General features: G+C 48.6%; 9 protein-coding genes across 9 annotated transcripts; 2 read left to right on the top strand and 7 right to left on the bottom strand.

Annotated features, from left to right (window-relative positions):
- Window positions 1-1,387: 1,387 nt before the first annotated feature.
- Window positions 1,388-5,739, bottom strand: N7511_003628 (putative citrate synthase; the record flags this gene model as incomplete). The annotated part of the gene is made up of 7 exons (XM_057126053.1): window positions 1,388-2,062; window positions 2,317-2,628; window positions 2,696-3,354; window positions 4,314-4,396; window positions 4,453-5,202; window positions 5,282-5,479; window positions 5,528-5,739. The coding sequence occupies 7 exons, from the start codon at window positions 5,737-5,739 to the stop codon at window positions 1,388-1,390; spliced, it is 2,889 nt and encodes a 962-aa protein (XP_056984943.1).
- Window positions 5,740-6,029: 290 nt separating this feature from the next.
- Window positions 6,030-6,574, bottom strand: N7511_003627 (GFA family protein; the record flags this gene model as incomplete). Its single annotated transcript, XM_057126052.1, has 3 exons — window positions 6,030-6,110; window positions 6,184-6,392; window positions 6,466-6,574. The coding sequence occupies 3 exons, from the start codon at window positions 6,572-6,574 to the stop codon at window positions 6,030-6,032; spliced, it is 399 nt and encodes a 132-aa protein (XP_056984942.1).
- A 318-nt stretch (window positions 6,575-6,892) lies between these two features.
- N7511_003626 (uncharacterized protein) lies at window positions 6,893-7,366 on the bottom strand (the record flags this gene model as incomplete). The annotated part of the gene is made up of 1 exon (XM_057126051.1): window positions 6,893-7,366. One exon carries the CDS (start codon window positions 7,364-7,366, stop codon window positions 6,893-6,895), a length of 474 nt encoding a protein of 157 aa, XP_056984941.1.
- A 1,737-nt stretch (window positions 7,367-9,103) lies between these two features.
- On the bottom strand, window positions 9,104-9,694 carry N7511_003625 (uncharacterized protein; the record flags this gene model as incomplete). Its single annotated transcript, XM_057126050.1, has 3 exons — window positions 9,104-9,325; window positions 9,384-9,502; window positions 9,553-9,694. 3 exons carry the CDS (start codon window positions 9,692-9,694, stop codon window positions 9,104-9,106), a joined length of 483 nt encoding a protein of 160 aa, XP_056984940.1.
- Window positions 9,695-10,802: 1,108 nt separating this feature from the next.
- Window positions 10,803-13,082, top strand: N7511_003624 (putative C6 transcription factor (Leu3); the record flags this gene model as incomplete). The annotated part of the gene is made up of 7 exons (XM_057126049.1): window positions 10,803-10,831; window positions 10,879-10,930; window positions 10,978-11,084; window positions 11,145-11,453; window positions 11,505-11,942; window positions 11,998-12,257; window positions 12,316-13,082. 7 exons carry the CDS (start codon window positions 10,803-10,805, stop codon window positions 13,080-13,082), a joined length of 1,962 nt encoding a protein of 653 aa, XP_056984939.1.
- Window positions 13,083-15,035: 1,953 nt separating this feature from the next.
- optB (small oligopeptide transporter, OPT family) lies at window positions 15,036-17,457 on the top strand (the record flags this gene model as incomplete). Its single annotated transcript, XM_057126048.1, has 2 exons — window positions 15,036-16,737; window positions 16,793-17,457. 2 exons carry the CDS (start codon window positions 15,036-15,038, stop codon window positions 17,455-17,457), a joined length of 2,367 nt encoding a protein of 788 aa, XP_056984938.1.
- An 851-nt stretch (window positions 17,458-18,308) lies between these two features.
- Window positions 18,309-19,960, bottom strand: N7511_003622 (cytochrome P450; the record flags this gene model as incomplete). Its single annotated transcript, XM_057126047.1, has 3 exons — window positions 18,309-18,753; window positions 18,813-19,619; window positions 19,668-19,960. The coding sequence occupies 3 exons, from the start codon at window positions 19,958-19,960 to the stop codon at window positions 18,309-18,311; spliced, it is 1,545 nt and encodes a 514-aa protein (XP_056984937.1).
- A 757-nt stretch (window positions 19,961-20,717) lies between these two features.
- On the bottom strand, window positions 20,718-21,908 carry N7511_003621 (alpha/beta hydrolase; the record flags this gene model as incomplete). Its single annotated transcript, XM_057126046.1, has 2 exons — window positions 20,718-21,528; window positions 21,583-21,908. The coding sequence occupies 2 exons, from the start codon at window positions 21,906-21,908 to the stop codon at window positions 20,718-20,720; spliced, it is 1,137 nt and encodes a 378-aa protein (XP_056984936.1).
- Window positions 21,909-22,840: 932 nt separating this feature from the next.
- Window positions 22,841-25,426, bottom strand: N7511_003620 (DNA cross-link repair protein PSO2; the record flags this gene model as incomplete). Its single annotated transcript, XM_057126045.1, has 2 exons — window positions 22,841-24,439; window positions 24,491-25,426. 2 exons carry the CDS (start codon window positions 25,424-25,426, stop codon window positions 22,841-22,843), a joined length of 2,535 nt encoding a protein of 844 aa, XP_056984935.1.
- Window positions 25,427-26,126: the final 700 nt, after the last annotated feature.

Here is a 26,126-nt window from a genome sequence, read left to right as displayed (position 1 = left end):
ATGGCTTGAGCCGGCCCGTTCTCCTTTCACACCACAAGGTTAGATCCCTCCACAACACCCGCCAAGGACACGTTGAGTTACATGTAAAGAACCTAATTGACAAATTATTCTGTCCCACCTTTGTTCGGCGCCGGCACACAAGTACCGTGAAATTCAGTCCCTTATATACTAAAAAAGGCACATGCGTTTGTAACTTTCTATGCTGATCTAAGACGAACTTCTCCGAGTCTGGAAATGAAAGGAATTGGAACTACGCCGGTTTTTAATTAAACTACTGCAATACAGTCTAAGCTGGATATTTAGACCCTTTATGCAGACCCTTTACGAGCTAAATCACGTCGCGACTTTTCAGAGACTTGAGGGGCATCTTAACGAAATTACGTCGAGATCGCTTTGATTCAAGTCTTCAGGACATCTGATAGCAGCGCTTGGGGAACTTGACCTATTAAATGAGAGATAATGCAAAACGAGCCGGCACCGATATCGTTCTGCAAAGGTATATCAACCATTCTTTTACCTGGTACCGACTAATGCGGGCTGTGAAATCTTTATATTGATAGAATTCAATGGCGTATGGACTACGCCGTTCCTTGTTCACATATCAAGCTTGCTTTATCATGTATGCGTGATACTCTCGAAACCCAAACTCAGCAGAATGTAGAAAGATTGACTTTCTCCATCAATGCCCCAAGAACGTTGAGGGGCATGCGATAGGCAAAAGTTCAGTGGCTGTCACAAGTTTCTTTTTTCTTTATATCAAACACTTTAAGAAAAGAAAACTTCTTAAAAAACACAAGATGACATACTAAAATATCTTTACAACCGACTTTAGCATCAAAAGAGCTACAACGTGAAAACCAACAATCTGCGGCCCAAGAGAGCTTCACTTTATTAAACCACAACTTAAAAATTTCTGTCGGTATAATATGCAGTGTGTTGTTGAACAGTCAATCAATATTGTCAGCCAGAGCTTCCTATGTGAGGATACAAGGCCCTATATTTGTTTTCACTTGGTCTTGCTAAACCAAGGCCGACTATTGCAGTTTCAAGGCATCCCATTTTCATTTTTACTTTGAAATCAGGAACTTCTAGTGAGAGTTACTTGCGACTTGTATTCCACATTAAAAGACTTTTGCAGGTACTGTCCAAAACATTACTGAAAAGAAGACACAGAGAATACGTAAGGGTTGAAAGATTCAACAGGTAAAAATTGTTGTTTGCAATTATCGATTAACGATTGTGGAATCAATATTTCAGCCATTTCCTGATTCCTACATATATCCAAAGCTTGACGGCACAAATTTATCTGAAAGCTTGAAACTACAACTACAAGAGGCCACGTGGCCTCGGTTTCAGGTGTCATATCTAGTCTCAATAATTCAATTCATCATGCCACTAAGCTCAAAGTGGCGAATAAGGCCTTCGAACAATCCAAAGCACGAAAGGATGTTGTTGCACTCGGCACTGCTGAAGAAGCGTCCCCATCTGTAGGCTCATTCCATCCAACGAAATAGTTTATCGCAAGCGGGAAACCAAGATTGGCAGCTTGCATAAAATTTGCAACATCAAAGCCTGCACGGGCCTTCATAGTAGGTGGGAAGATATGTGCAAAGCAATGTGGGAAGCGATAGGGTGATGGTTGCTCGAACAGAAAGTAGACGTAACGGTGGTGTGTAGTTGGTGGTGCACGAGGGGGAATGTAGGTGGCTTCAATTTCCGGGTAGTCCTCGTGGTCTTTGTCAGGAACCAGTTGGGAGAGATGGTGCTTTTTGGAGCGTTTAGAGAGATTCGCTTGATACCAGTGTAAGACGACTGTCTCTTTTCGTGTTCCAGGGACGATAACGTCAAGGTCAACGAACAAGACCAGGTATTTCTGCTTGAAGTCGAAATCCTTCCCGCTAATTTCGGGAATCACCGTGGTTTCTTTGTCGCTGTCAACATAGTGGAACTGACTCATGAATCGGATATCGTACCTCGAATGTCCAATGTCATGCCCGGCTCCATCCATTTGCCCCCGGGATACCTGAGATCCAGTATTCTGCTTTTTGGGAGTAGATGAGACCTGACTTGCGCAGCAATCATACATATAGCGTATAAAGATACTATCAAACCAAACATGGCTCATTGAGGAGAATGCAAGTGTGGAAAATGAGGTATATCAAATTAAAAGCTAGTACAAGAAAGAGTTCGGTCCACCTTCATTGAGCTTTAAATATGTAGTCTCAACTGCGTCCAATGCCTTACTAGGTGTCATGTCTGTCCCTGGGTGTGCATCTCGGCTTGCCTTTTACGCCAACCCCAACCGTTCAAATACACCAGACAAAGAAGAGGCGTGACAAGTAACACAGTCAACGAGACAATACAGTACGTCCATTTTATGCCAATTGCACGAGTCAAAGGGTCGACAGCGGCTGCTGCGCCAGCGCCAAGAAAGCATCGGACAAAGTTATTAGCAGCCATGACGGTGGCTGGTCGGTCGTAGTACAGATCCACGATGAGTGCATTCATGACACTGTACGCAGCGGTGATACAATAGCAAATTGCAAAGATTATCGACAGGGAAATCGAAAGAGGTGGGTTCAAAGGTAGTAGTACCCCATACGCCACAATGAACACCGATGCGAGTATCTAGACTAGGAAGTCAGATCAGGGCCATAAAATACTCAAGAAATTTACATATGACAAGACAGCTTACCGTCATTGGTAAGCCAATCTGCAACCTGGCTTGTTCGATTGGAAAGCCGAGCATGTCCTCTTTCTGGTTCTTGTGTACCGTTAAGCCGGCTTGACAGCGGGTTCGCCGGTAGTTCCAGTCAACTAACACTCCGTTGGTAGTAGCACTGAGAAGGGAGCCCAGGCCTGCGGGGATGAAGCAGAGTCCTATTTGCAAACCGTCGAGATTGTACATTTTCTCGAATTGTACAGGCATGCCCGCCGTGACAGCATAATAGCTCGCAAAAACGACACCGTTTGACAGGATAATTAGCCCCACTGGTCTGTGAACAAGCAGACACAAAGCGGACCACGGGCTGTGTGCATGGCCAATGTGTCTCGGGAACATGGAGACAGGGGGGGCTGTGATAGGCCTTCGTGTGCAGTTCCATAGCGATCTATTCCAGCCGACGGCAGGAAATGACCCATTGCCCACAATCGTACGACACGTCTCTGGGAAGAACAGCAAGAAAGGTACGAAAAGAACTCCAGCCGCGATGGTTAGGAACCAAAAGATTGCCTGCCATCCCAGATATGTGTTCAAGGCACCTCCGAGGATTGGCCCAACGGATGGCGCGAGAATATTTCCCAGAGACGTGAATCCCATGTAAAGACCTCTCTCGGCAGATGTAATGATATCGGCTGCAACGGCAGATGCAAGAGCAACAGTCCCACTACTGCCGCAGCTTTGGGCCCCACGAAAAAGCATTAATATATAGAAGCTGTGTTGTAAAGCGAGAGAAGTGTTGGCAAAAATATAGATAACGAAGCATATGATGTACACGGGTCGACGGCCTGCTCGATCTGCTAGGGATCCTGTGAAAATAGGAGCAAGACCTTGACATATCTTGATACTCATTCTTAGTAGCCATCCCATTTGATTATGAGGTCGAATAAATGATCATACCATATACGAAGTGATAGTAAGGTTAATTTTAGATGAACTGACATGAAACTCTCTTGCAAGTGTGTTCAAGGCTGGATAGTATATGTTTGCTGATAATGGAGAAAAGCTTGATGCCAGGGCTGCAGTTAAGACAACAAGGCGCTTCTGTACTGGCGTGAATACCGAATAGGGTGGGTCTGTAGGTTCAGTCTGTAGCAAAGTTGTCGTTTCGTTGGTCTCGTCAAAGCCTGCTCGACGGCTATCTGACTCGCTCATTGTGATTCAAATCGATTGTTGACTTTTACTAAACAAAGAAGATCTTTTTGACAAAAGCGATGGTGACTTGAGATTATAAATATACCGTTCACAAGTACTACTTACTGTTCACCGATCATTAGTTAACTTGTCAGGGTAGTTTTGTACACAATTTAGCACGCTACATTGTAGCTGTAATTGAAAGTTGAATTTCACCAGCATATATCTGCCATACATTTCGATCAATAAAAGAGAGTGAGCTATTTATCATCGGTCTGTCAACCATACATTTGTCCGAATCAAGCTTCGGCAAGATTGGACCCTTTCATATTTTTGCAACAGGATTCAATAAAGGCTCGACTTGACCCGTATATATGTGTACTGGCCTAAACAATTTACCCCGGTTGACTATGCCTTCCCCATTAGAGGGTATACTTTCGCGGTAAACTAGATAACTCACTGGTATATTCTCTCCAATGCGCCATGATACCGATAATGCGATGAACAAGCATTGCGGCCGGAATAATATCAATCTCAAAGCCACTTTCAGAGTCATCATAATATTCCAAGACCATAAATTAGAAATAAAGCATACTCACATCCCAGTAAACACAAAATTGCCATAGAAGTCGGCATTCGGATACAAGCCGCGAGATAGAAAATACTCATCTTTTTCAGCTGTCCTTTCGATAGCCTCTGCGACTTTCAGTAGCGGCTGTTCCACATAGGTAAGGTCTTTCAGAATAGTCCGAATGGAATGGACGCGCGGGTCCATGCCCTTATAGGTCCGATGACCGTAGCCGAATAACTTCCGTTTACCTTCTTTCACCTCACCGATGAAAGCTGGGACATTTTCTGGCTCTTTTATTGCTTGAAGCGTACGCTGAGCAGATTCAGTAGCGCCAAAATGTAAAGGACCGTGGGCGGCTGCCACCGCTGAGAGCAAGCAAGAGATCGGGTCGGTCAGTGAAGAGGCCGTGACTAGCGTTGAAAAGACTAAAAGCGCCATTCCATGCTCCGCGTTGAGGTTTCCAAAGCTTCGGAAGCAGGAAAGCCGGATTTGATCCCTCTCGGTTGTGATTGTGTTGATGAGTCCTGCCATTCTGAATATATTGTCGTAGTAGGGCAAATCCATAGAAGGAACTTCAGTTGCCAAGCCTAGTCTGTGGCAGCGTACAATGGCAAATATTACACCGTAAGCTGCGATTGACTTGAGAATGGCTTCATCGGCAAATTTAGTGTTTGTTTGGTACACTGTTGCCTCGTGATGAGCCGGAATGAAATCTGGCACGCATGCAAGATAGGCCGACAGTCCGGCCATGATCATTGGAAGTGGGCTAGTTTGGGTTCTATGTTTCGGTGTATATCATCAGAATGCTTATACAGTAAAAAGAAGAGAAAGAATTGGGGGATGACTGGGATTCATACGGAAAACTGAGTATAGTCTTGTAGACAAGATCGGGAATCTCTTGCATATACCGTGCTATCTGCAGCTGCAGCCTTGAACGCTGAGGTTCAGTTGGAAATGTCCCCCAAACCAACAAATGAAACATTTGTTCGAAGTCTGCGCCCCATAGCTGCTCCAAGGTGTAGCCACGATAAAGAAGCAGGCCTTGTTCGTGATCACTGCGGAGGTATCAGTGCATGATTCGCCGCAAGGCCAGTCTCGCTCACGAAAAACTGATAGATGATTCTGTGACTGCCGTATTTTGTAATCCGGGATCGTAGATGCGCAATCCGTGAGCCAGTTGGTTAGCGCGATCGCTGTCAATCGAATGCGCCGTGACTTTGCCTAGATCAGTGGCACGTATTGCGTTGCGGTGAATCGGAATCTCGTAACTCTTGTTAGTTCGCGAGTCGCGGACAAATAAAGTGCCATTAGACATGATGGGATATGACTACTCTCGGTGGTTAAGGTCAATGTAATCAGGCGCTGAGAGCTTTTGAGGACACCGTCGGTGCTACCACTTCCCCATTTTGAACTCAACTCCTAATTACACCGGAGTTTCGGATGCTACGTTAGTTATCCATTTACTACAAATGGCGGAGTTGTAACCAGGATATGTAGCAGAAGCCTTGTTGGATCAATGCAAGTGTCAAATTAGAACTATTTCGTCGCATCATAATTCCTCATTAAAAGCCATAGCACCTCCCCATATCTTCTTGTGCTCTGTGCTTACTCGGGCATGTGCTTGAAAGGGCGAGCCAGGGACTCCTCACAGAAGGGAAGCTTGCTGACGGTCCAGATCTCGGTGTCCTACAGAACATAAATTAGCTCAGACCGAATACCCCATTGTCACATGTGTGACTCGCAATGCATGTGCACATACCGGCTTCAGAGTCTTCTTGATCTCAGTGTCCAGGGTTCCAGCCTTAATAGCAATGATCTCGGGGGCGGCATCGGGGTCGTGGGCAATGGGGGAGCCACACTCGGAGCAGAAGATACGGTGGACGGCGTGGCCGGAAGAGCCCTTACCGGCCCAACTCTTGGTAGGACCCTTGATGGTCAACTTGTCCTTGGGGAAGACAGTGACCAGAGCTAAGGGAGTGTCAGTTCCACAGTTCAGCATACTCAATTGCACGGAAGGGGGCGGATGTACAGTAAGTCGAACCGCTCTGGCGCTGGCAGTCATCACAGTGATCATAGGCCGTGATGAGAGGGGCGTCCACGTCCACGGTGTACGTGACGGCTTTGCAAAGGCAGTGTCCAGAAAAAGGCATTTTGAATACTCACAAGGTTCTCAGAGGTGAGGACCTTTGGAGAGGGAAAAGCGCAGTATTTAAGAGTTTCGATCCCCGTCTAAGCTCGTGAGAAGTGACAGGTCACCAGTACCTCGACTGACCGCATGTTTACGCTGGGGGGACCAGGTACTCAATACTCTGACATCATATCCGAATTGGCTTTTGCGAGAGCTTTTCCCCGTTTCCACAGTTTCTCGTGTCTTCCAAAGATTCCAAATTGTGGCAGCTTCATTAATTGGCTAATGGACTGCATCAGAATGACAAATTATTGCCCCGCCATAGCTTACTGCCCCTCCATCACTTGGCTAAGCGCGCCACTAGAGTACAGTGAGATTGCTCGATGTTTTTGCGCACAAAAAACCCCGTTCCAAATGGGCACCGCAAATCAGTTCCTTCGCGCAGATTTAATCCTTGCTTATCTTGTGGTTCACCGGACGGGAGCCCGGCAACAGTCCATTCGGTCCGGATATCAACGCCCAACGGGGCATAAGTGTGGGTTTTGAGGCCCTGCGGGGTGTTTTCGAAGCTGGCGCGATACCGAATCTTCCCCTGGAGCAGGCCAGGGATGTAAACAATCCGGTCCGTCAACTCATACCAGCTGCGAAGGGCCTCGTCGGGCGGCGCATCTGCTGGCGCTTGGCACCGCTCGTAGTGGATCACCAGTGGGTTCTGTTCGATCATCGCTCCATGATCGTGAAGCTTCTCGACGAGGGTCTCCTCGGAGACCGAGGAGGGTAGGGATGTCAGGGTGGAGAACTGAAGTCGCTGCATTGTGATCAATCAGGGACTGAACACTCGGTCAAGGATATGTGCCGGGGGTTTCGTGCGTTGGAGTCCCAAGTTAGCGGCGATCACGGCTTGGCAGGTCGGACTCCGTGGCTAACCCAACAGACTGGCTCAGGGCATGTACAGCAGATGATAGAGTAAGTATTTGTGATTGGATTATGCCTCCTGCGAGTTGGACAGCTTGCGGTGGCCTACATGTAAGCTTTGGCTTCTATGCAGAGTGGGAGATTGATCAATCCGATCCCAACAAAGCCTTCATCTCAACGAAAAACAAAAGGCATAACTAACAGACTGTACTTACACAGTAGAGTGTAAGCCCTACGTAGGTCCAAAAGGGAAGTAAGTCAACATCGACGTCATCGCCGGTTTCTCGCCTCAGGCAACGATTCAGGCTTCATACCTTATCACCCATACTGTCGCTTATAGGGATCTGTCTGGATATAGGTCATAGCGGAGCTATAATCTTTGGTCTAGAATTCAAATGACTCGGTCGCAGCATGAAAATGGATGCCTTGGAACTCATTCGTGCTCGTTTCACGAGACTGTGTCATTGGCCTGTGACTCTACCATCGACATGTTTGACTTTCAGGGAATACGAAACAGTCGAAAAGGTTACAGTAAGCTCCAGGCAGAGTGAACGTAATTGCCTACTCGCTATTCCTCCTCTCTATGGGCAGGAAGCACCATAAGCAAGGCTGAGACCCAGATATCACCAGCCCCAAGCCAAAGAATGCCATCCCTGTCTTTGCCAATGTATTTTTGACCAGCAAATGGGGCCATGATGCTAGCCATCCGGCCAAGACAGAATAGCATGTCGCTAGCGCTGGCACGATAGGAAGTGTCTAACGCCGTTCTTTACGTATCCACGCCCGAGATGTTTAAGTACTAATATTTGACAACTCATCGTTGATAGAGGATTTGGAATACACCCACGCTCTGCATAACATATTCCAAAGCTTTCGAGCCGACGCAGCAGGCGGTACCCTCGACGTGAGTCTACACTGTCATAGAGACACCTTGCAAATTGCCCGAGATTACCAGTGACCGACCATTTTTGACTAATCAAGGGTAATGAAACGGAGACTAAAGCGACGAATGTGCCAATGACTCTTGACAAGTAAATGTATACGTAGTCACGGTAAGCGTCGCTGACGCTTCCAGCGCCACTGTCTACATTGTTGCGGAGCAAGTCTTTTATCCTTGGAGGGTGCTTTATTGTCGGCTTTTTAGGCGGAGATGTAAGGGTCATCGATGTAAGCACTAGGATCATAGAGGTCGTAGGGCTCCGAAATTTCAGGGATGGTGGACTCGAGGGCAACGTCTATAAGTATTTAATGTGCTTCGACCTTATGATTGTGTTCTTGGGAAACTCATTTTGGGTGTGTTATTATTGATTTTAAGATGAATTGAAAAGGGATAGAAAGCAACGAACAAGGCTCTGCAGAAGAGGAAAGACATTGAAGTCACATAAAAACTTCAACTCTATAAAAATTCCCACGTCAACCATCGATTTGGGTCGACGCAACAAGATACTTGTTGTATCTTGACAATGTAATTCAAGTACAGTAGGATACTACGGAGGCCCGTCAGAATATGAAAGTATGTATTTAACGTGCGAATTGCGAGATTAGTCACTAGTAGCTAATCCGCCTAACATTTTCAATCTTGTCTGCCACACTCTACTCCAAAAACTGGATCAGCGCAACTCTCACTACTAGGGCCTCAATTCAAACTTGCCTGCATTTGTGCCGCCTGACCACCCTGAGGGTTTTGGCCTCCGTATACAGCGGCCTCGGCATGCTGCGCATCGCGAGCATCATCCTTTGTGACGTAAACAGGCACATCAGCGCTCGCAGTCAGTCCCAGAGCCTCATTGCTGTCGGCAATTGATCGGACCTGAGCAGTGACAAAGCCGATTCCAAGGGGTTGATTGAATGCTCTTCCCTATCGTACTCTTATTAGAATTTGATGCAGAATTGAAATTTTCCTCGGATTTCCTGACCTCTGTTGCTTGGATTTCATCTGCATCCGTGACTGAGATCGAGGTTGGTGGTTTCCTTGAGATTTCATCGACCTTGTTTTCAAAATTCATTTGCCGCATTGATAGACTCTGGGCGGTGGCTGTTCAGAATCAGCTTTGGGCAATTCTTAAGCATTTAAATTGAAAGTACCGGCTGGTCCACCCCGAGCAGGTCCATGTCCAGTTAGTGCACTCTCGGCCTGCGAAATGGCTGAAACATCGTCTTGTGTAATACGTTGACAACTCTCAGCGGCGAGTTGGATTTCAGCGACAGTCGGAATATCGAAGCTCATATTTCTAGAATAGCCGTTGATTTCTTGTATCTACTGTCGTCGCAATTGTTTCTCTTAGAATATATATAGTGTGGAACAAGTTGCAGTGATGTCACGGTGAGGCCATCTCAACACACTGTGCTTTGCCTCTCCCGCGTAAGTGGTGGTGGCGTTGGCTACATTGACAACGAATAAGACATAGAGAATTCAATGGTATTCAATTGATCAGTAATCATGGGGCATTCACTAGACCTGCGAGTTTGCCATGAGGTCCGGAGGCAACGACCTTGGCTCTTGTCCCCGCTAGCTAACGCCCTGGTTTGATGGTAGTTATGAGGAGTAAGACAAGCATATGCTGCATCTACGTGTATTCTTCAAAGCCCGGCAATAGTCTCCTACAACGTCCATTAATCACCAGGATTAGAAGTAGACAGGTGTGCAATGTATACATGGTTCGAGGGGTATATGGGGATGAGCCATTATTATCGTTGCCCTGGTCCAGCGCGCCACTGATTTCTATAGACCCAGAGCATCATCCAACCATACCACCACTCTAACCCTCCATGCCACGACCGCGAGTCTGACTTGTTGTCGCATAGAGCTTATGGAGCTCAACTTTATATATTTGCCATTGTCCATCCTTCGACGAGTGGGTGTAGTTCCCCACTATACTAAGTATTAAGTGCATCAAGCTGCGTACCACTTCATCATAAGTTATCGCCCATATCATCCGCGCTGCAAATCGATGTTCTCTTTTGAACAAGAGGCAAAAAGGGTGAATCAAAACAAGACCGTAATGGCCAATGCCGCATTATTGGGCCACAGAGTATATATAACCCAAATAGAACGTCAAAGCAACAATCGGTCTTAGCACAACAAATCCAACATATCCCATATTCCTCTCTATACCAACGCGGTGTAAATGAACCCTGGATCGACGTATGTCACGTGGTCTCGCGCTCGACCAATTGGAATCCGATGGCATCCCGGTCCCCATCCCGGTACCGGGATGGGGAGGCTACAGTTCCTTCCTCCCTCCGGTCGACTCCAAAGCACCTGATCATCACATATCCGGGAGATTTCGACACCGGTTCCGCTCTATTTAACATCAGAGCATCTCAACGCCAGAATGCCGAGGGCTCGGGCCCCCAGCGACACGTAAGGCCCTCTCCATGACCTTCGTAATATCGCTGAAATCAGGTTAGACACCTTCCCAAGAAGGGAAAGAAAGCATGCGATGAGTGCCGCCAGCAAAAGGTCTGAATGTTGCATGATTGCGTATGACAACGTACTTACTTTTGTAGGCAAAATGCGATGTCTATTTGGCTCCGGACCAGCCTTGTCACCGGTGCCGCAAACTCAAGATCGAATGCATCGCATCTGATGGCTTCACCAGGCAGCACAAGCGTCAGTAAGAACCCCCGGGGAAGTGACACAAACGAGAATCCTGTTTCTTACATATGCTCCTCAGACGCCTCGAGGGCCTGGAACGAGAGAGAGAGCAGTTGCGTCAACAACTGCAAGACTCTCAACTGACGAATCCGCATCTAACACCAATCGCCTTGCTAACAGCTGCAGCAGAGATGGGAGTACCCATTGAACCGAAACAAGATGAGTCCTCGGCGGGTTGGCAATCTCCATCGGTGCCTTATCCGCAGCAACATATTGCACAAGTGAATCCATTGTCAAGTCCCAAATTAACAGGACCTGATGCCACAATGCCTCGGACCTTAAAGGGCGTCACGGTTACTGGGCAGGAGATTGATGATCTTTATCAATTGTGATTGAGCCTGGAGCTTTCTCGGGGTTAGCCAGAACTAACATGTCACAGGTTCTTTCAACACTTCGCCTCATTTCTGCCGATCCTTGACCCGCAAACCACGCCCAATGCCTATTACTTGCAGTCGCCATTCCTATTCTGGGCCGTGGTTGGTGTTTGTAGTAGGTCCTATTCCCAAAATCCAACACTACAGACCGCGTTGGCCCAAGATATCACCGAAATGGCGTTCATGTCAGTATTATCGACATGTGCACCGTGGCATACAATTCAGGGTATGTTGCTCTTGTTGACGTGGCCATTTCCCAAGGAGAATCGCCCAGATGTCACTTTCCCGTTGAGTGGGATGCTACTGCATGTAGCAATGCAAAACGGCTTTCATATCCCAATGTCCAGCCATGAATTCTCTAGGATTAGTATTCCAGCTCCCTCGGAATTGGATATGGTCCGACGCTCAGAGCTCTGGGCGCATTGTGTTCTTGTATACCAACGGTAAGCTTTCGATTGAATACTACTTGAGAAAGAATTACATTGATAAATTGAATAGGTCGTGTATGATCAAGGGCCAATATCCACGGAACCTGGTCAATGTTGCCCATGATCCTACCCAGCGTCAGGTATTATTTGACAAAATCGCCCCAGGCCTTGTCATGAAAATTCGATGCCAGGAGCTCGTGACAAAATGCAGCGAAGCAGTTTTAGAAAACGGCGTTCGTGCCATGTCTCTGGACCAAGAGCGTTCTTTGGACATCTTACTTAGAGCATGCGAAAGTCAAGTAGATGAACTTGAAATGCAAGCAGTAGCTGGTTTGTTCTCTTTTCAAATACTACATCCATTTCTCCTCACTAACTATTTTATCACTAGACGATGAAAGATTTCACCTTCTACTGTGTCGGATGGCAATCCAGAGTTTCCATTTCTACAAAAACCAAACAACCGTCTCCAGTAGATGCCTTCCTCGTCTTATCGTTACGGCTTGTGATCTAATAGACCAAGTGCAAGCCCTAGGAAAGCGAATAGGGTTCCTTTCCATGGCGCCCGTTCAGATCGGGTTCGGTGTACTCCTTGCTTCAATCTCATTGCTTCGCATACTCAAAAGCAGCATGGCCTGCAGTGTACTAGATACCCGTCGTGCACAAACCTCCTTCTTTGCAGCTATCAATCTGGCTAAGCAAATGTCAACTGACAGGACTGATACGGCAGCGAAGACAATCACTGTCATGAATCAGCTATGGAATAGCAGCAAAGCATTCCGCAAGGCCGACGGCTCGGAGTACACAACTCTTCGAATCCGCAGCCGTTTGATTCTCAGTCAGATTCTAGACGCCGTCTGGTGGTGGCGAGATGAATTCGATCCTGGGGCCCGAGCCAAAGTGCGAGGCACTGAACCATTTGATGGTTCTTCTGCCCGAAGTCATACGTTGCCTGTAGACACATGCCGCCCTGTCACAGCATCAGATCCTAATCGCGAGCCTTTCGGAAGTACGATCCTGAATTTGAATGCCCCACAGGACCAGTTCCAGATGGACGAAGACTTCTTTGCAAACTTTGAGTGGGCACTAAGCGATGATGCTCTATTATCTTTGGATGGCTTTTCGACGGACTGGTCTACCGCCAACCATCTACCTTGAAGATGAGTCCAGAGCTTCTCGATTTGTGCATACATCAGGTCCAATTAGCTCTCAATAAGCCCCCCCCTCCTCCCCCCTGATCGACAACATCAGGTATCATACAGAGATAAGACCCGTTATCCAGCCTTACTGCAAGCTGTCACAATTGCCGACCCCGGGCTCATATCTCGGCTAATGTTAGTCGAATCTGCATGCGTCAGCCTGCCTTAGCCACATACGAATATGCCCACATGCCGTATCAAGATGTTAAAACAAAGATCTTACCGGCAAATCCGAGTCATGTTCCCTGGTCTATCGAGGCACTTGCAGATGGTATGGACGCGCGGCGTGCGGCCTGTCGGCAGATGTTAGGAACTGAAGATCGTGGGTGTGGCCCAATTGGCGTTCAACTATCCTTATTTGGGTTGAGACTACAGCCACGTGAGGAAATCATTGTCCAAGAATCACCTGCATAAAGATGTCGACATTTTGAGATATCTCCAGATGTATACTTGGTCAAGAACCTTCACGTCTGGATGTCTCTATCTTTGCCACACTTGCACTTCCTCCAATGGAATAATGATAGTCATATCAGGTCCAATCATTCAATTTACTGGTATCTTCCAGTTGGTTTTATTTTGGTCCAAATTTTCCTTTGTTCTATATTCATCACATGATGGCCCTTGCTTTTTTTTTTTTGCCGTTCGCCAATGAATTCCGCCACCCCTCGACACCCCCCTGTAACTCACCTGCAACTCTGCTGTAACTCCGCAGGGGCTCCGGTGTGGGACCAAGCCACGCGATACTAACATTTGCCACTAAATTGTAGTATTCCGTATCGGGTGATTTTCAGCGTAGCTGGGATATCTACTAACAAAGTTTCCCCGCATTCTTGAGCCATGTCTTGCCCTAACTCGGGCTCCCAGCAAGGTCCGGATGGGAGAAGTCAGAACACTCATCATACCATCCATTATTGGCAGTCATTTGAATGTGTTCGCACCTGAGGAGAGCTCGATCGTGATGGTCAATCGCCGCCGGGATTCGCCTAAACTCGAAAGATAAGAAGCTATAGCCGGATGTCTCTATTGCAAGGGTAATTCCGTGGGAATGGCTTGGCATCCGCTCAATGTTCTACTGCTAACTTCGATGGGAACTAGTGCCGGAGATGCGCTAAATTAGCTTGCAACAGGGGTTGCTGGTTGGTTCGCCGCCAGCTTAGCTGCATACTTGGCATCAGAACTAAGACTTTACGGGCAGGTCTCCGCCAACCCCCAAGATTGTGTGTGCGCCGGCTTATCACTAATAAGCTATTAAGTGGAGTTGCTTCTTTAGTGTCTTGGACGTTATCAGTCTCGGCGATGGGGGTTGCGCTTGAACCCCGGGGAATTGTGGCCCCATTTCCAATGCTGCGATGTATTCTCCGGAGTATACGGCTCTTTGGTTTGCTCCAAACCCCCCGGCATCCGATCGAGACCGTGATTGATCTGGGCTTCTGGAAGTAACCCAAGGAACGCCACCAGTTATCTATACAATCTCTATCCATATCAGTGGCGGAAGTGGCCTGAGAGCGAGAGCTACAGAATCCCAGCGCTTATCCCACAATGGGTCGTGGCTTACACTCGTGGCACCTAGAACTTTCAGCTTTTGCCTTATGCGCCTTGTTGCACGACTCCTGTTCGTCAGTTTTCACCCCTTGCTCTTTACACTTCTCCACCTTTCGCTCCCCCTCAAATCAGATTTCCGTATTGTCAACCGGTTTCATTTACGTCGAAGGTCCGCCACACGAGGTTACATCCATTTACGGATAAGCTTGAGATATCGCCTTCGGTCGATAAAGCGGAGTTCCGTCGGTCTTATGCCTCTCGTGTGCTTGCTCTTCACATAAATCATGTGTTAAAACCCCTTCTTGTTCTCGCAGATTCTCGCATGCCTATCTTCTCCCTGTGAAGCCAACATCTGCGCTCCACATTCATCATGGAGAAGGACGAGTCTATCGCCATTACCACCGGCGCCATGGTCGACGAGACCGCGCCGGATGAGGCTCTCAAGCAGTTGCGCAACCTGAAGAACCACCACCATTGGGATCCTAACATGCCTGAGGATGTCGTTGACGAGCTGGACGAGGCGCTGAACACTACCGATGAAAAGACTCAGATCAGCATTGCACACGAGCTCATCGACAACTCGCCTTATCCTGAGGTTCGTGCTGCTGTCCCGAACGTGGATGAGGGCGGTGCTGTTAACACCCTTCGCGCCTGGGTGATTGGTCTAATCTTTGCGACTATTGGTTCATCCCTGAACATGCTGTTCTCCATGCGTCAGCCCTACATCGTCATTCCCTCTTACATCGCTCAAGTTGCCGCCTATCCCGTTGGAAAGGCCTGGGAGAAGTTCATGCCTAACAAGACCTTCCGCGTCTTTGGCAAAGAATTGAGCTTAAACCCAGGTACCTTTTCCAAGAAGGAACATGCGATTGTGGTGATCATGGCTAACGCCACGTTCGGTGGTGGCGCCGCCTACGCAACGGATGTCCTTTTGGCTCAGCGCGCGTTCTATGGTCAGCGCTTTGGCTGGGGCTTCGAGATCTTGATGTGTATCTCCACCCAAATGCTAGGCTTCGGTATGGCCGGATTCTTCACCAAGTTCCTGGTCCAACCTGCCGCCATGATCTGGCCCTCCACTCTCATCAACACTGCTCTTTTCTCGGCGCTGCACGATCACTCCCTTCCCGATCCTAGCAAGGTCTCTGGTTGGAAGCTTGGTCGGTATCGTATGTTCTTGTACGCTATGATCGGATCCTTTGTCTGGTATTGGTTCCCCGGCTTCATCGCTCCCTTCTTGAGCGTTTTCGCCTGGGTAACTTGGATCAAGCCAAATAACGTTGTCATTAACCAGCTCTTTGGTGGTGCCACCGGTCTTTCGCTTATTCCCATGACTTTTGATTGGACCCAGGTCTCCGGCTTTAACTTTAGTCCTCTGATCGCCCCCTGGTATGCGATGGCCAATACCATGATTGGTATGGTTCTTTTCTTCTGGATCGTCACTCCGGCCATTCACTATTCTGGTCTGTTCTATTTCAAGTACCTGCCGATCAGTGATTCTAGCAGTTACGATAATACCGCCAATGCCTACAACGTCAGCAAAATTCTCACTCCTCAATTTACCTTCGATGCCGTCAAATACAAGGAATACTCCCCTCTCTTCTTGTCGACCACTTTTATGCTGGCATATGGCCTTTCGTTCGCCAGTATCGTCGCTGTTGTTGTCCACACAGGTCTGTTCCACGGACCTGATATCTGGGCTCGCTTCCGCATGGTTGGCAAAGAAGACGAGGATGTTCACGGTCGCCTCATGGCTAAATACAAGACCGTCCCAATCTGGTGGTATCTCGCTTTGTTCCTTATCATGATGGGAATTGGTCTGGGAGTCGTTCTTGGATATCCAACTCACCTAAGCTGGTGGGCCTTCTTCATCGCCCTGATCATCTCCGCTGTTTGGTTCATTCCTCTGGGCATTGTCAAGGCTTCTACCAATATCGATCTTGGCCTCAACGTCATTACTGAGTTTATCATCGGATACATGCAGCCTGGAAAGCCCATGGCTATGATGCTGTTCAAGACCTACGGCTACATCACCATGTACCAGGGAATGTACTTCACCCAGGATTTGAAAATTGGTATGTCCCTCTCCCTCTCTCCCGATGTAATCTCAAGTTACTAACTTTGTCTTAGGCCACTACATGAAGATTCCCCCTCGTGTGACTTTCAGTGCGCAGATGGTCGCCGGTGTCTGGTCTTCTCTCGTGCAGATCGCCACCATGAACTGGGCCCTCGGCACAATCAAGGACGTCTGCGACAAGAAACAGGTCAATCACTACACTTGTCCCAACGGCCGTGTGTTCTTCAACGCCTCCGTCATCTGGGGTGTCATCGGTCCCTCCCGCATGTTCTCTACCGGCCAACTCTACTCTCCTCTCATGTTCTTCTTCCTCGCCGGTCTCATTCTCCCAATCGTCATCTACTTCCTCGCCCGTACCTTCCCTCGTACCCCTATCAAGTACCTCAATGCCCCCATCATCTTCGGTGGTGCTGGTTTGATCCCTCCTGCCACCCCCCTCAACTACCTGTCCTGGGGTATCGTCGGCTTCATCTTCAACAAGTACATTCGTGACCGCTGGCGCGGGTGGTGGATGCAGTACAACTACGTCCTCTCTGCCGGTCTGGATGTCGGTCTGGCGCTTTGCACCATTCTGATCTTCCTGACTCTCAATCTCACCGGCACTTCCTTCCCTGACTGGTGGGGAACTCGCATCGCGGCTGATACCATGGATATGGCGGATACCGCTATCCAGATTCCGCTCGCTGAGGGCGAGAAGTTCGGACCTTCCACTTGGTAAATGCTGTCACTTAAGGAAGTCTTGGTTCTGTCTGGGGATAGGGTTAGTTGAAGATGTCGATTAGGTGCCGGTGCTAATATTCGGATACCCATTTAATCAACGCTAGCAACGAATAGTAACGCCCTAATGATTTGCTCTTTTGAATGTTGCTTCTTTCCAGATACATAATTAGTAATAATACCAGTAAGATTGCTTGTTCTTCACCTCAAGCTGTCCATGGCATGTTATCTACAGAGAACGATCTTCGTGTATTTTTCACATCGGTCATCCGAAGTCATGTCTGCCTGCAAGGATCATCTCAGCCTCAGTTTGACAGCTGACTATCGGTGCAACTATTGTATAAGCTTGCATCTATAATACGAGCCTGTGCTCTCAATCTCTTCTTCTGCTCTCAATCTCTTCTTCTGCTGACTCTCAGCGCAGCACTTCTTCCAAGGTTCCTATGCACTTACCACAACCACCTCGCCACATCACGGTTTTTACGCTGAGTGAATAGCCATGAACAATATTGAACATATTTGAAGGTATTTCAATTGCAATGCAAATATACAAACAATATATACAAACTCGTCGGACTCACAATATTCACAAAGCGAGGTCCATATCGGAATTGACGAGACAAGACAAAAAGGAAATTCATCAGCGGCAGTGATATGGCAATCTATCCCAAGGATAGATGACATCCACAAGCCGATTCATCGAATCATGGCATACGGTGAAATCAGCATGTCTGGATTCACACGCATCCAGATTCATATCCATATACTTTCATTCGGATCTTCCAAGACCCAATTTCACCCTAAATCCACTCCGTTTTCAAATGCATGATAATTCTTCCAAAAGGTAGACGTTTAAACTGCGACTCTGCGGCGGCGCATTCCAACGTCAAGACCAAGAGGCTTGCGCAAGAATCCCTCGCTGGTCTCCATGGGTCCGTCCTGCTGCATCTCGAACTCGAAGAGGCGGAAGACAGTAGCGGCCATAACGAGGAGTTCCATCTCAGCGACGTTGCGTCCAACACAAGCGCGGGGTCCGTGACTGAAGGGAATGAAGGCGGCCTTCTGGCGGGGGGTAAGGCGCGAGGGGTCCCAGCGCTCGGGAACGAACTGCTCGGCGTCGGGTCCCCAGATCTCCTTGGAGCGGTGGATGGTGTAGCTGGGCACAGAGAGAACGTCACCGGCCTTGAATGTGTGTCCGGAGATAACGACCGAGGGGGCACCTTGGGGAATCTCACGGGGAAGACCCATAGCGGAGGTGCTGTGGATACGCATGGTTTCCCAGATGACCCATTGGAGGCTGCATTTTGTTAAAAAAAGGGCTCTTTAAGTGAGCGGAGATGATTATTGATGACTTACTAAGGAATATCCTTGACCATGGCGTGGGTGGGAACCTCAATGTCCTTGGGAATACCCTCGTCGAGAACCTCGTGCAGCTTGGGGATCACACCGGGGGTAACCATGCACCAGTACAGGATAGCACAAGCAGTGTTAGAGGTAGTATCGGAGCCAGCAATTAGTTGGGTAAGAGCCTCGGCGGTCAACTCAGGGCCTGCAAGGTTGTTGCCATTTCCGTCCTTGCCTTCCATCAGGCGGGCGAGCAGATCGACACGAGTGTTGTTGGCCATAACTTCCGGCTTAGTACGTTCATTGACACGAGCGATGGCGATACCGGCGAGATTCTGAACGGCTTGCATGCCCTCGCTGAAGAACTTGTCGGGGATGTACTTGGCGAAGGGGATGAGGGAAGGCATGCAACCTAGGGTAGCAGAGACTTCACCACGGCGGTTCAGAACCTCAACAGCAGCAACATACTTGGGCGGATCCTTGGGGTGCATGCGCATCTCAGCAATATCCTGACCCTTCTCGAGCATACCGAAAGGAGCACCGAAAGCAAGATCACCAATGATATCAAAGGCCAGGAAGTTAAACCAGTTCAGGGCATCAAGGCTAGCGTATCCAGTCTTGGGGTTACCCTGAAGATCAGCCAGCTTTTGCCACTGCTTGACAAACTCCTCGACGTTTCCATGAATGTATTGCTCGAATTGGCCAATGGACTTGGCACTGAAGGTGTGGGAAACAGTCTTGCGCTTGCGAGTGTGCTCGGCACGATCACGAGTGTTGAAAAGACCACGGCGAATGGAGACAAAGGCATCGTAGAAGTCACTGGAAATGTCAGTTATGGGTACTGGTAAGTTGGTGAGAATGACTTACGCCTTCAAGAAACCGTTACCGTGTCCATAGATGCTCTGAATAGCGGCGTCATCGGCAACGGAGACCTGTGTGGGCGAAATACGCACGAGCTTGCCGTGCTTCTTGTGCAGGTCATCGATCTTTTGATACTTGTGGCCTCGGCGGGCCTGCAGCAGCAACCAAAAGTTGGTGAGGGGAGCAAAGCTAGGAGCTGGGATGTCCCGCAAGTGCGACCGCTGGAGATACGGCACCAAGAAATAGGCGCCAAGCAGGCCCAAAAGGATCAATGGGATGGTCTCGAGGGTAAAGAGCATGGTGACAGTATATGATATAGGTATTGGAGATGTCAAAAAGATATGAAAAAAAAAAACAGCACCGACGGTACGGGCCAAAAGTACGATGTCGATCACACTCAGGGATGATAAGAGGGATATATGCACAGAATCACTCGAGTTTGACTTTAAGATTCGAAAGCCAGGAAAACCAAAGGATCCTGTGGCATGATATTTAAGCAAAAGGGTAGTCCGGATGGTCTGGGGTCAATGAATCATTCCCCGAGGCAATGGCAAGCAACGGTAAGCAGTCTCGGTAGTGTGGAGTAGGAACGTTGGTGGCGGAGATCCGTGGAGAGTGCCGTCCTGAGGCCCCGAGCACCGGCTTCGGCTATTCGCGTCATGGCCCAAGCAATCAGAGGTCGCATATTTCCATTGGAACCCCATTCTCGGTGTAAATCTGCACGTCTTGATTCGACGCAGAATGTGGGGGAATGCATCCACGTGAGACAGTGAAGGCAAGGACATGGTCACGTGTTGCTGTACAGCTGCGCACCTGCCCCGGTCAATGTCATGATTAGGTCAGCGTTCTTATGTCATCCATGGATGGTCCCCTTTTGATCAGGTGATGCTGCCTGATCTGTCAGGCCAGCACAGGGTGAATCTCGGGCAAATGCCGGGCATAATTCCAGGTTGTGCATTCACTTACTAATAAGTTATAGTTATTCACATGGCAGTCATAAATTACCGTTAATGTACATAATCTCGCCTCTATCTCTCCATTTTCTCAATTCTCTCTCTATAACCCATTTGCCCTCAGGAAGTTATGGATCTGCTGGTAGGCCCCAGTGGCGTTGTAATGCAAGTTGATACCATGGCCAGTGTTCGGTTGAATGTAGGCAGAGAAAGTACTGGCCGAAGGGAAGACCGGCTCGGCAGCCGCGGCAATGGATACTGCGGCACCTCCAGTGGCAAAGCAGTCACCTCCACAAAAGGGAATATCCTTATCGCCATTGATGATATACACGGGGCCGGCGAACTGATTCAGAGGGGCCATACTGGCGACAGTCAGGATTTCACCGATGGTGGATGGCTGTTTGGTCGCTTCGGCATAGGCCAGAAGATCGGTGTCGAAGTTTCCAGGGGCAAAATAGAGGTACATGTTGTTGCTGATATCGCCGCTGGTGAAGTAACCAGCGGTATAGTCTGATTCCCGGCCTTTGTCGAGACGAGCTTGTTGGAAATTGGCACCGGAAATGAACATGCCCATGAAAGAAGCGTTCATCGAGAATCCAGTCAGGATGATTCCATCGGAGAGATCGGGGTATTTGGCTGTCAAGCCGTATGTCTGGGCAGACCCAAATGAATGGCCGACATGGACGATCTTGGAAGGTTGCTTGATGCATGAATCAGAGATGGAACCCTCACGCACCATCCGGGTAAGCTGGGCCAGAGCCTCCAGTTCCAAGAATGACTGGATCTCATTCTTCGCATCTCCGTGGGAGGATTTGCCGAGGCCGAGTCGATCATAGGCCAGAGTATGATAGCCCTGAGACAAAGCATGGTCGACGTAGGAGTAGTTGTAGTTCTGATAGGGCAGGTCCCAATAGCTAAATCAATAGTGTTAGATCATGCGGTAGTGGAAAATTATTGGCACAATAAACCTTTTGTCAAAGCCCATTCCGTGGGTCAGGATCTGAAGTACATGAGGGCTGTCTCCGCCCTTGTCGGGCATACAGTACTGGGCCGAGATATCGTAGAGACCAGAGATGGTAGCATAGCCAGACAAAACATCCGCTGTCACGTTGGCAGCCTGCGTACTTGCGTGGAGGGCGAAGGCAGTAGCGTCCAGGTTGGTCTGGGGAGTGCTGATCTTGTCGAACACACCATTACGGGCTGTAATCGGGACTTTCACAGTCATGTCATAGCAAGTCTTGGCACTTGCGACTCCAGCCATGATGGCCATCAGGCTCAAGCTTGGGATGTGCATGGTGTATGGTGAATTGACGGCAACTATAGAATATGGATATCTATGGCGGATGTAACGACTTTATATCTAACCTGTTGACTTTACCCCCCGCTACTGTAGGATTGAAGGCACCCTATGGATCGATGTATTTGTATTTGGACGTGTTAACTCCATTCATTTGCCAATGGGAAAGTCTATCGAGAATGTACAAAATTGGGATTTGTGTGGAGACGAAGCAAAATGTAGATCCATAATGCACGTCCAAGGGGCATTCTGGGGCTATTGGTGTTTAGCGTCAAAATAGCGGGTAAAGGGAAATTAGAGACCGAACATCACCTCATACGTTCTTTCATCCAGCGAATTATCTGTCGCAATCTGATATCTGCTCGCTTTCGGTTTCGGCCGTGAACCGAGCATCTAGTACTGTACATGCGAACCCCGATGCTTAACGGGAGATCCTCCAACGTTCTGAGATAGATCAGAGAAGCTTGGACTCCGCAATGGTCAATGGAGAAGAGTTACGGTGGGGTAGAAATGTATACAGTGCTAGAACTTCCCTTACCCCTGTCGCGCGGAAAGAGAAGCTTTGCGATGCATATGTTTCGGCAATTCGATGAGACCATGTGCGTGCCCTAATAGCGAGTCATGCGGCTTGCTGGAGCCGAATTGACAAATCTCTGAAACAATCTCAAGAGTCTAACCCGACAAGGCTGAGGATACGAAGATCATTGAAGATCAAAGATCGGGCCAGTGCTCCCAGCCGGTTATGTCCCGTGCCTGATCTAACACACATCGAAAAAGGCAAAATGAACCCGAAAAATGAGGCTATAAAACTATACATTCAAGTGGACAAGACAGAGCATATCGTCCCTGAGTCCGATGCAGTATGCAAATCCCAATCATCGTTGTCTTGGAAGTGTATTGTACTGTATGGAGTATATCATAAGTCTAGATCACCACCGATCTCCTTCTACTTGAAATAGACCGTTCTTCTTTTTCTCCACCTCCCACCGCTCTATCCAAGCTTTCATGACTTCCCGGGCTTTTTGGTTGCCCACATTGACTGTGGGAATAACGCGGCCGATACGTAGAGAGCAGCAAAACATGGTCAGCTCGCGGAACGAACTGTGTTCGCTGTAGGGAACACCGTAACAAGCGCTCTCCCGCGTACTTCCGCGTTGTGGAGTAAGACTTTGGCTGGTGAATGAGGTCTTCCACTCTTCACCATGTAGAACGGTGGGCACTGGGGGGTTCTGTAACGTTCGTCCGGCCGGCGAGCGGTAAGTCCAGCCCGTTGGGCGGAAGCCAACGACTCGGGAGAAGTGTGGTTTAAGTGTGTCAAGGTAGTCTGCCAAAGTGTCGGCACGAATTTCGAAAAGGGTCTGCATGTGCACTTGCGCTTCGTGAGGATTGTCGGTCAGCAACTCGGAGAGTTCTGGGTCTTCCAGACAGGCGCAGATCCGTCGCTTTGGCGGGGTTGCGAAGATCTTGGAACCAAGGGCCTTTGCAATGCCCATGCAAATTCGCTCTTTACCGATGCTATAGGTGCCAATTACTACCAATAGTCGACCGCCGACCTTGGTTGCTTGATCTCGCGGTTTGCTTCCTGGAATAGTCGAAAGAAATTTGCTCATCAATCCCCCTGGACTTTTCGTTGAATCAAGTCCAACTCCAGCCTCTTCGTCTAAACGAACGCAAAGCTCTTCGCAAGCCGTGATCACATCTTGCTGGTCTGGGAATGCATATTTAGGGCTCAAGTAAGTCGTGTCGAGGTAACATAGGTCGATCCGTTGCTGTCGCGGCTTTCCAGTCACTGGATTGATGACATCCGGACGCAAGAGTGGGTGCTGCACCTGGAGTGGAGATGCCCGAAAATCACCACAATGCAGTATTCGCTGCTGACGGGAATTGGGTCCGGTGTCAAAAGTCTTCTCAAATAAAAACAGAGAGCTGCCAGGACAATGGTTTGCATGGAGCATGGTGACATTAGCACCTCCCGTGTTCGGCACCTCGGATGTGATTTCAAAGTCCAGATCAACTATCCACTTGGGGTCGACGCGAAGCTGTTGGCGGACAAGATTGGCAGTAGGTTTACTGCAAAAGATAGGTCCGTGGCACCAATTCTTGCCTAGTCCGATATAGTGATCACTGTGGAAGTGGCTAAGAAAATAGGCATTGCATCCTTCAACGGCTCCGTAGCGAAATGCGTCTACACATATTGAGAATCCAGGCATGATTTTGTAAAAGGGGCAAGTCCGCTGGTAAGCTTGTTTGCCACGAGATGACACCTCGCTAGCGGCTGCGGCTACCCAGGCCGTGTCTTCTGCGTTTCCTGCCATCATCTTGGAGAACACGGACCCTCCATTCGGCTTGTTCTGTGAGTATGGATCAGGTTGTGGGGGTCGAGCTATGGCGGCTCGTTCAGTACGCGTCAGGCCTTTATCGGTGTCCACCGGGTTCAAAGGCGGGTTAGGAATCGACTGGGGAGTAGGACTCGTAGTGACAGAGGCTGGTTTACCGTCAAGGCAGTCGTTGACATGCACTGTGATATCCTAGTCTAAGAATAAGCATCATAGACTTGGAATGAAGCAATAGATACCCACCATTTGATTCAGGCCACTGAGCGCCGTCTGACATATAGGGCACATTCTCACCCCATCCTCGGTCTGTTCTGGCCCCAAATATTCGTTCGAATCTATCGCGTCCGCATAAAACCCGCTTTGTTGCTCTTGCTCTTCAGTCTCCCATGGTCGTTCTCTAGACTCTTCCCCAAAGACGCCTATAAGGTCGTCGTCTTCTATATCGTCAAAATTTCGGTCTTCATCATTATCGGCATTATTCGTGGCTGCTCTTACCGATGGCGGAGGTGAAGGGTGGGATTGTGGTGCCGTTGGTGTTTTCGGTTGATCCATTGGCAATGCCTCCCTTTTTCTTACATCTGTGGCAGGGTTTTCATGTGTGACAGGAGTTGTCTCTTGTATATCTCGGTATACTTCCATATCATCTTCGCTATCTGACTCATCGATGAATGGCCCACTTCGGTTTTGGATCTTGCTCGGTGGCGGGGCGTTCACGGTGTTCGAGTCCGCGGTTGGCAGGTGTACACTTTCAGCGTTTCGTGAATCGACTTTGCGACGCTTGGCACCTGAATCGCCATTGAAAAACTGATCATCGTCCTTCAGGAACTCCTCATCCCCACCCCAAATGTCAGGCGAAGGTGATCGTACTCCGTTCGTCTTATCCAGTGCCGCTTGCTCAATCTTTGCCAGCCCTTTTCTATCTTCCAAAAACAGTCCTTCAGAAGTATCTTTCTTATAATTATTCCCTCGAAATGCTGGGGTACCTCGTCCGCTGCTGGGCGAGCGCGTGGAAGGTGTCACAAATTGAGTAATTCGAGCCTGGCTCGAGACTGCCCCTTGTGGCGTGTCGGTCTTCTGGAAGAAGTTTAATATGCTCGTATTTCGCTTGGCAGAGGAGGCCTTTGAGGCAGATGGCCTTTTCGACGGTGTATTCGCCTTCTTCACGTAAGAGCCAGCCATTTTCAGATCGTCAAGGAGGGGTGGACAGGTCGATAATGGAGTGGCAAAAGTCGGACAGGGCACGGCTAGCCCAAGAAGAGGGTGGGTGTCAGTGTATGCAGTCAAGTATACAAGATGTTCATAGTATGTGCAGGCTCAGGTGGAAGTGTCTTCGGGAGGCGCGAAACAGGATCGCGACACGAAGTCACGTGGTAACTATATCAGATTCAATCCGCATTCTGCCTGGCGCATCGGCTCCTTGCCTTCCCAGCTCTTAGGCCACATACAGTGCAGACGTTCGGATTGCTACATACAGCTCTTCTGGTGGCTGCTCACTTGGCAAACCTAATTTCGTTTTTATATTTCAGCGACACCCTATACAGTGAAACTATAGTTTTCAAGGTGCCCAGTGACAATGAACGCAATCCAACCTTGCTTAGTCGATATAGACTTGGAAAATTATCTACGTCCAAATATTTGAAAAAAAAAAAAAAAAAAGGCTGCTGATCATTATTGCGAGAAGGTCTAACGAGGTATCATAAAAAATGAGGAAAGTATCCCAGGCGCCAGCAGGAACCAGAGGTCCGGGGATGGAATCTCTCCATCTGAACAAGGCTTCAGGACCAGCAAATAAACCTTGGTTTCATAGTTTCTTCAAGTCCATGTGGCGTCGAGGTTTTCAGATATTTTCTCCGCGGGTAACCATCTCTCAGGCCATAAA

Source organism: Penicillium nucicola, assembly GCF_028828085.1.
Source record: "Penicillium nucicola strain IBT 29836 chromosome Unknown utg000003l, whole genome shotgun sequence".
NCBI classification, from domain to species: domain Eukaryota; kingdom Fungi; phylum Ascomycota; class Eurotiomycetes; order Eurotiales; family Aspergillaceae; genus Penicillium; species Penicillium nucicola.
The sequence above is the reverse complement of the archived record's forward strand: the minus strand, read 5'-3'. Positions and strand labels throughout refer to the sequence as shown.